The sequence below is a fragment of the Rhea pennata genome, chromosome 15 (assembly GCF_028389875.1).
Source record: "Rhea pennata isolate bPtePen1 chromosome 15, bPtePen1.pri, whole genome shotgun sequence".
NCBI classification, from domain to species: Eukaryota; Metazoa; Chordata; class Aves; order Rheiformes; family Rheidae; genus Rhea; species Rhea pennata.
Window position 1 is genome coordinate 3984255 of NC_084677.1, and position 9033 is coordinate 3993287.

Sequence of the window (9033 nt, forward strand, 5' to 3'; positions counted from 1 at the left end):
ATCCACAATTTAAACCAGGTGAAAGGGGACAGGACAGCACCCAATCCATCTACCCTCAGGCAGCCTGTCTCTTGCTGGGCAGTGTTTTTCCTTCCCTCCAACAGGTGCCCAGGATAAGGGTGCTGTCCAAGCCCCCCTCTGCGTTTGCAGCTGTGCTGATGGGGTGCGAGGCACCTTCAGTGTGCTCCACACTACTGGGGGATTGCATGGGGTCGGCCAAATATTCACAACCGTATTGCAGAGTGATATAGCAGGCTGAGCTAGAGCAAATTCTTCCATAAGCTCACAAAACAACCCGTGACAGGTTTTGCATAGCTATGATTATTTTAAACATTTCATCCTCTCTCCGTTAGCTTGGCTGCAAGAGGAGAAGGCGAAGTGCAGCCTGCAGCGTGCCAGCTCTGTTTCCAAATGACAAGCACACTCCCAGTGATGTGCTGGGCAACACTCGCGTCTCTTCTGCTGGAGAGTCCTGGCCTGCTTTGCAGACTTGAGACAGAAACCACTTTGCTCAGCGATGAATCACAGCAGCCTTCTCCCAGCAGCAACACCTCTGCACGACGACTTTGAGCAGGAAATGCAGGACACAACGCCCACCCACAGCTCCCAAGGTAAGAAAGGTATAATTAGTTGTTCTGGCATGTTCCCAGAACGCCATCGGCCACGCTCCTACTCTTGGTAAAAAATGGGCTCCTGAATGGTCCGAGCAATGTCACCGTTCAGAGCAGAGTCTAGGCCACAGAGCTGGAGTTCATGGCCCATTTGCAATTCCTGTTCGCCATGTGGACTTAAGCCATCGTTTAAGTGTTGGCTCACTCCAGTTCCAGCCATCTATAGAGTGGGAATAATAAGCCTTAATGGCTTTGCTATGTGGTGGTAAAATTAATCCTTATGTGGTGTTTAAAAATGTTAATTGCTGTTACAGCTGCCAGTAGACAAGGCATGTATCGCCTGCAAAAGCTGGTTCCCCGGAAACCTAAACGGCAGCAAGACAGGCGGGGGTCTGGTAAGAGCAGTTATCTGGAGGAGAAGCAGCGTCCCAGCCTGGCTTGCTTACAGCACCGAGGGCTCCTGCGGCAGCCCTTTGCCCCCACGCTGACAGCCCAGAGCTGGCAGCTTCAGCAGGTGAATCCCTAATGGAGCAGGAACCAAACGTGTAAGCTTGGTGGAGGAAATTGAGAGTGACCCACGTCCTCCCTCCTTCCGCAGAAAGGTGGCTCAAAGCTGGCAATGAAAACTGCCTGTCAAACCGCAGAGGTCAAGGCAGTGGCTTCCCTGGACACATGCCCTTGCTCAACCATCAGCTGAGGAAGACCAAGAGGTGGCCTTGGTGATCCCTGTGCATCATATACCCTCCAGCAGTGGTGTTCCTCTCAGCCTGCTGCCTTTTCGACACGGGTGCTGCAGGGAAGAGCCAGCCTCCCCTCCCAGCACCGCTGCTGCGCTCCAGAGCATGGTCTTGCCAGCTCTGCGTGTCCATCTTCTTCAATGCAGCAAGAATAAAATTCACCTTGGTGCCTGGTTCTCCATGCCTAGAACTCGCTACAGGAGTCTTGCAGCATGTGACAGATGTGCTATTGCTCATGCTTCCCCTAGTTCTGGCCTGGGCAAGATTCACGCTGTGTTTATTTTTTTGTTTATTTTTTTGTTTTTGTTTTTAATAGAAGCTGTATCATCAGAATGCTACTTAGTGTGGCTGGTGGTTAGTGTCTGCTACCACTCTTCGTGCCTGCCTGGCACCTTCTGATTAACAAAAAAAAAAAAAAAAAAGAAAAAAAAAGCACTACCATAATTGCAGGCCCTCTTGCATCAGCAGAAATGAATGCAATTTCAGAGGAGAGGAAAAGCAGTGCTGGGCTCTGCAGGAGGTTAAAGGCTGCCCAAGGCACCCTGGGCAGCACAGCGCACGGTCTGCAGCAGGGCCTCGTGCGCAGAGGGCCTGCGGAGCAAGGCAGCAGCGAGCTGCGCGCAGCTCCCGCAGCTCTCGGGCGAACGAGGTGCCGGGAGCGTGCGCGTCCACACCGGCAGCGCGAGCCGCGCACCAGCTGGGCAGCGGGAACGGCGAGGGTGAGTACGGGTTTCCATCGGTAAATAATCACGTTTGGAGGACGCACTGGTAAATAATCACGCGCACTGGGCGAGCAGCTGCCTGGATCCTGCTAAAATAGTAAGAAAAAGCTCTTCAGAATGGATTTTAGAGTTTCTTCTGCTGTGCTGTCAACGAGCTCCAGCTTCAGAGAGCCGTGGCCGCGCAGGGCACGGATTCGAGGAGGCGGAGGAGCGTGAGGCCCCGCGGCCCCGGTGAGACGGGGCAGCGCTCTCCGAGCAAACCCAAGCGGCCCGGTGTAGCTGCATGTACGGGGCGCTCCAAAAGCGATCGAAGATGAAGTTAGGCAGTCCCTGGCGCCGGGCACCTGTCCGCCGAGTACAGCAGACCTGGCTTGTGAACGACCCTTCAGGACGGGTGCTGCCAGCCGCGGGGCATCGCTGGCGTTACGGACGGAGCCAGCGCTCCGCGTGCCGCTGCGGAGGGCCTCGGTCCTGTCGCCTGTCCCCTCTTACAGCTCCTCGCTTAACGCCGAGCGTTACAAGGATGGGAGCCGATCGCCCCGCGCAAACCCGGAAAAACGCCAGATGAGATCAGTGGAGCGAAAGTGGTTTGAAGCAGGATGACTAAAAGGGCATCACACCACGCGCGTGCGCTCCTGCGCGCCCGGACGGTGGTTGCTGCTCGGCGTGAGTCACGAGGAGCCCTGGCCCTGGGCTCCTGCGTGACCAGCTGGGCAACAGGCTTGGGAAACCTTCCCAAGCACAACGGGGCACTTCTCACCCCTCACTGGCCAACTGGAGGCCAAACCCCACCTCAAGGGTGGGACGGGCTGATTTTCCGGGTGCAGGTTGGGAATTACAGCTGCCATCGCGGTAAGCTGAACCAGCACTGACCAGGGGCTCGGGAAAAGCTGGTAGGACTCGCCGGCTGGTCTCTGCGTTTTCTAACAAGCCCAAGGATGAACCTTCAAGGTTTAAGCAGATCTACAGCGTGGATAGGAAAACCATCTCTAAAGGCAGAAGTAGTCTGGGGATTTTCTAGTTCTGTTTTAAACTGTAACAAAGAAACTTCTAAATTGCACAGGGCAAATGAAAGGGAGCAGAGCTCCGCCGGGATCCGCGGCAGCCCGGCGTTTCACGCACGGCGCTCGACGGTGGGGCTGCTGAGCTGGTCCGGCCGAGCTGCAGCCGCGGCGCCCGGCCGGCCCCCGTGCGTGCTCCGAGAAACCACTCGGCACTGCCAAAACCGATCTCTGGTGCCGGGAAACGGAAAGCGTGCAACACCCAGGCCACGGCCCTCTTACTCAGGTGCTGCCTTTGCCAGGAGTTTCCTACACAGAAACTGGATTTCCTCGCTGGTGCCGAGACAGCCAGGAGGGGGTCCAGGTTCTGGATGATCCCTCAGGGCGAGGATTTGCCCCTCACTCCCTTCTGCAACTTAATATCCACAATTTAAACCAAGTAAAAGGGGGTAGGATTTATATACTTTTTTTTCCAAGCAATTCATGACAAACAGACAAGGCAATGATTTTTGTGGTATGAAAACCTTGCTACTAAAAATGAGACTTTTCTCCCAAGGTGACTGAAGAGAACCGATTCCTAACCCTAAATTCCTAGCCCAGACCATTACACGACCAGTCCGCTGCCCAGCAGCAGCCTCCTTGCCAACAATTTAAATCTCTCTGCCAGCTAACGTGGCAAGCCACGATCATTTTGCAACACGAAACGCAGTTTGAGCGCTTTCCGTGTGGGGCTGTAAACGGGCGCACTGATTTCCTGGTGGCTTCGAGAGGGCCGATGTTTGCTCGGTGAACAGTTCCAGGTGACAGGCTGAGCTGCTCCCGAGCAAAAGAGCACCCGCAACGCAGGGCGCTGCGTTTTTACGCCTCCTTCCCCCTGCAGTGATGCGATCCTTAGTGGTTTTTTTAACCTCTTCCTCTCAGGTCGTGCCTTCGCTGATAAGAACATTTTTTGGAGCTGACTTCCTCAGCTGTGCCAGAGGCCCGAAGCCCCGAGTAAGCATCTCTGGAATGTTTGTACGTTCACACCCTCGTTCTGCACTTGCTGGCAGGTGGCAGGAAATCCCTTCAGGGGCTCTCACTTCTTTGATTGCTTCCTTTTCCAATCAAGGCAGATACTTCACTAACAGGCCTAGGTGGGGGTGCTCAAATAGATGGTCCTCGAGTTCTGACGGCTCCAGCTGGACCCAGTCCCTGTGAAAGCTCTTGTGTTGACAGCTTGCCCATACACCAGATCGTACTATTTTGCTGAGAAGACGCAACATTTAATGGAAGTGGCTCTGTACTGCTCCTTCCTGCAGCTCGGTGGATGTTGCCTGTGACCCTGGCACTCCTGATGGCTCCAGGGGTTGCTGCTGGAGCCCACTGGGAACTTGCCCATAACACCAAGGGGGAGCTCTTAGCCAGGGTCAAGTGAGCAGCTTCACATAGGGTCTCTGTGCTCCTCACTCAAAAAAAACCCACTGCCCACTGCACCCCACTGTTGGAAGCACAAATGACTGCTTACAACTGTTCTTGAAGTAGGTTGCCATCTGTACATGTATCCATGCGAGCGCTGCTGCTAGAGACCAGACTTCACACGCTTAAACTGTACTAATCTTCCTGAAGGCCAAAACACAAGAGTGTAACTGCCTTTAAAACCTCCTGAGCCTCAGACGCCAGTGCATAATGCTCCCTTGCTAATTCCTCCGAGCTGCTCCTAACAGCCCTGGAGTGACACTGCAGCAGAGCAGAGGACGAGAGGGCTGAGCTAGTGTCATTGAAGTTTGGTGGAGATTAAGATCTGGCTCAAAACTTTTGATTAGTGTGTTGTCAAGCTACACACACTAGGGCATAGCTGGACAGCTGGGTTGCTATGCTCAGTCCAGCTTGTTTCAATTATACTTATCTTGCCTTGTATTAATGGAGATATATTATTGTAATGTGCATGGAAATTAAAGCAAAACTAGGCCAGGTGATGGTGAGGCTTGCTCCACTATAAATACAGAGCAACGCCCCTGACTCACTCGTTGTCTGTTCATTATTGCTGACTCTATCCCTGCAAAACCACCTCTAGAAATCAGTGTCAGCCCTGCTGCCAGAGCCTCTGCAGATGTCCCCGGCTTGTACCCAAGGTACATAAACTGCCTTTTGGATAGGGAAGTGGCTGAGCCACTCTGAGAAGGCTTCGGGTCTCCAGACACCATTGAAGGTCTACAAGGCTGGGAGCCCTCCTGAACCTGGGCGTTGCTCTGATGCTGTGTGTACTGAGGGGGAGCCCAGGAGTGGGCCGAGCTTCCACGAACATTTTGGCAGCGACTTCTCATGGCTCAGCTCTGATCTTTGTTTTCTAACTCTCAAGCTTGGCCTTAGAAAGGGGAAAAAACAACCTCATGTTTTCTTAATGCAGCAAGTGTTTGGTAGAGATGAAGGAAAGGAGTGAGATGTGGGTCACCTACCACATACTACATTACAATGTGCGGAGGTGCCCAAAGCCCAGGGTCGGACAGGATGGGCTGCCGAGCCTGAGGAACTGCAGTCTCAGGCCAGAGCTGTAGCACCCGCCACTTCTGCACCCAAAGTCCTGCCTCTCGCTACACAACTAGCTCAAGCTAGAGCCCAAGGCTTTCACAAGGGTCTCACGTGGCAGGTTCCTTGCCTGCCTCTCTCCTTAGAGGGAAGGAGAAGAGATAAGAATATTCCTAAGGAGACACCTGGGCCCTAATCTTGCTAATTTGTGCATTAGAAGAAGGAAAAGCCTTGGAGAACTCCTGTGGAGGAGCATTAACCTGCAAACCGGTGATAAAGTAAGTGCTGGAGGATGGGGCACTGGTGTAGTATTAGGAGGCGGCTGGAGGGGCAGAGGGATCCAGGGTTCTGTGCACAGAGCATCACAGGGGTTTTCCTCCAGCTAAGCAGTGGCACAGTGCATGGCTGATGAGCTGGAAGACTAAATGTGCTGCTGAGGACAGACAAGCCACAGCAGGCCAGAGGCCCCGGCTCTACCTGTGTGCACCAAGCTGTGTTTAAATCATCACGGCTCTGCAGGATTTAATGCTGCTTCTGTTCTTTCCATGCTGTTGCCTCATGAGAACTCCAAAGCGGAGTGACTTTCTTCCTTGCTTGCCCTTGTGGGGCAGATGAGCTTTGAGACGCGGGTCGGTCACCACAACCAGCTTCTTACTTGTTTGGGGAGGGAGTGAGCTCCTGCGGCCGCCCACTGCCAAGGCCTGCAGGACCTGGCCCCCAGCGAGCACAGGCCACGTCCCCACCAGCCCAGGGGCAGCAGCAGCCTTGCCGAAACAGGCCAGCTCAGCTGCAGGGCCAGAGCGGAGCATCCCACCCCGGCGCACGGGACCTCATGCCCTGCTGGGCGAGGGCCTCGCTCTTTGCTGTCAGCAGGCTCTGAATCACAGAGTCGGTCAGGCTGGAAGGGACCTCTGGAGATCATCTAGTCCAACCCCCTGCTCAAGCAGGGTCACCAACGAACGCTCTGGGTAGCACCTTGGTGTACTGGGGCCCTACATGGCATGCAGATAGGAACCGGAGTAGGGAGGGGGTTGCTCGATGCCCTCACGTTTCAAGTTGCTTTGGATTGGAGCCTTACGGGCTAATTTTGGGTTGGAGACCGGTGACCACCCGCATTCTGAGCCAGCAAGACAGAGAACGCTGTTCCTGGGCGGATTACCGAGCCCGGCTTGAGCTGCAGAGATTCAGCTTTGGATCCTGACAGCCCTGCTCTGGTCTCTGGTGCTGATCACCACGGCAGCCGCCTGAGCACAGACGGCAAGGTGCCCCACTGCAACAGGAATTTGTCCCAGGGCTTCCGACCGAAGGAGCCGCTGAGATCCCGTCGCGCAGCGGCTCCTTGTCAAAGCTCTAACTGCCCTAGGAAGGTACTTCCGAGGCAACCCCAACTGCATCGGCCGAGATCACAGGCCCGGCTCCTTATTACCTGCAGGAAACGCTCCCGCGTGACTGATCGCCTGCCAACCCTGTGCTCAGGTATCCGCTCTGCCACCACTGCACTTTGCATGCTCAGTCTCCAGGGGCACCCTGGCACTCAGCCCTGCGCTAACCCGCAACCCTGCAACCTACCTTTCCCCAGCTGAAAGAGCCTCCCCGGAGAGCAGGCTGGGCTGGACGGGGCGCTGTGTCCAAGTATCTGTTCCTGTTTACAGCACAGGGCTGTTGACTTTAGCATGGTTGCTCTGTCTTTCTAGCAGCACAACGGGGCGGGCGGGAGCTGGCTCCGACTCCAGCAGCGCCTGGAGCACAGGACGGGGCAGCAGCAGCTCCTCAACTCGCAATCTCCCCCTGGCTCCCCGGGCAAGTTGTTTAACCGGTCTGGTGCTGGCTTCCCCATCCCCGCTGCGGGGATATTTCCATGGAGTGGGAGCGTTCCCTGGATTCGCAGATGTTTGTAAACTCCAGCACAGGAACTAACAAATTGGGCATAACAGGCGCAGCCCTCCCCGGGGTGCGCGCGGGTGCCCTCGGAGGCGCAGACGCGTGCGGGCGGCCGCATCGCCCATCGCTGCGCCTGCCTGCTCCCTCCAGCCGCGAAGACCGCGACTTCGCCGCGGCCCTCGGGGGAGCGCGGGCGCCTGGCCGACGCCAGGCCCGGGGCGCCTGGGCTGGCCGGCCGGGCGCTGCGGGGAGGCCCGTCCCCGCCAGCCCCACGTGCCCGGGCTCCGAGGAGGCCGCGTCTCCTGCTGCCGCCCGGCGCCCGGGTGCTGCTGAGCCCCCCGGCTGAGCAGGCCGTCGGGGCAGGCGCGCCGGGAGAGACGGGCTCCTTCCCGGCGCCGGTCGCCGGCGCCTCCCGGGCTGCGTACGCCAGAGCCTCTCCAGGCTCTCCCAGAAACGCTGAACTTTCTCCTGAATTGATCCAAACATTCAACTTCTGTTGCAAAAATGCCCCCTCTGGCCCTGGCAGGCACCGGGGGCCGGGGGCTGGCCGCCCTCCAGTTTCCTTCAATGAATCATTCAGGCTGGAGGGTGGCCATGCCTGCTCTGCTGGGGATTTCTACATCTTTTCCATTTTCACAGCACCCTTTCGGGGGCAGGTTTAACGCTGCGCTCTTTCTTAGCCGGGCACAGCTCAAAATCCACTTCCCCTCCAACAGAAAGAGCGGCACGAGAGGAGGAAATACTGACTATTCGGGGCTAGCAGATCCGAAGCTCACGCGAACGGACGCCGAAGCCGCGCAGACCCGCCGGGCTCGCCCGGGGCAGGCGGCCGCTGCGCGGTCCCCGTCGGGGCTGCGCGGGGGGCTGCGGCCCCTCACTCACCTCTTCCTCTGCCCGGCGGGGCTGTACTTCCCCTTGTTGCGCTTCCTGAAGAGCGAGTGCATCGCGGCGGCCGGCTCCTTCCCCCGCCGCCGGGAGCCTCTGCGCCGGGAGCCGCCGCCGCGCCGCGCCGGGCCGGGCCGGGCCGGGCCGAGCCGCGGGAGGCGGGGCCGGGGCTGCGGCCGCCGCCTGCTCGCTCCGCTCGGCGCGGCACGGCTCGGCACGGCGCGGCGCGGGGCAGGGCCGGGGCGGCGCCGGGGGCTGCGGCGGGGGCGGCGGCGGCGCGGCCCGGGCGGGGCCCGCGCGGGCGGCAGGTGCCCGCGGAGCGGAGCGGAGCCTTCGGCGGCGGCCGTGTCACGGCCACGAGCTTCCTTCCTTCTCAGCTCTTCCAGTCGGGGAGAAACTTTGCTAAGCTGCACTGCCCCCCCCCCCCAAAAAAAAAAAAAAAAAAAAAAAGCCCAGGGTTCAAAATCGCTCCGTGGGAGACGAGCATTCAAATGGGAACGGTGTAAAAAGCCACGGCAGCTTCCCCAAAGAGAAACCCCCCGAAGAGCCACAAATTGCCCGGGAATCCGGGAATCAGCCCTGGCCTGGGCAGTCCCCGGGCTGCAACCCGCTGGGGCGGGGGGAGCGGTCGGGTGCTTCCCCCCCCCCCCGGGCCAGAGGGGCCCTGCTCCAGGCCCTCGAGCCGAGGGGC

General features: G+C 57.9%; 1 protein-coding gene across 1 annotated transcript in view; it reads right to left on the reverse strand.

The window, feature by feature from the left end:
* Positions 1 to 8466, reverse strand: part of PPL (periplakin) — a 28173-nt gene extending 19707 nt beyond the window's left edge. Inside the window, exon 1 of the mRNA XM_062588314.1 lies at positions 8340 to 8466. Within this exon, the coding sequence (XP_062444298.1) occupies positions 8340 to 8401 (62 nt within the window). The 5' untranslated portion in view covers positions 8402 to 8466. The remainder of the gene's footprint in view (positions 1 to 8339) is intronic.
* Positions 8467 to 9033: the final 567 nt, after the last annotated feature.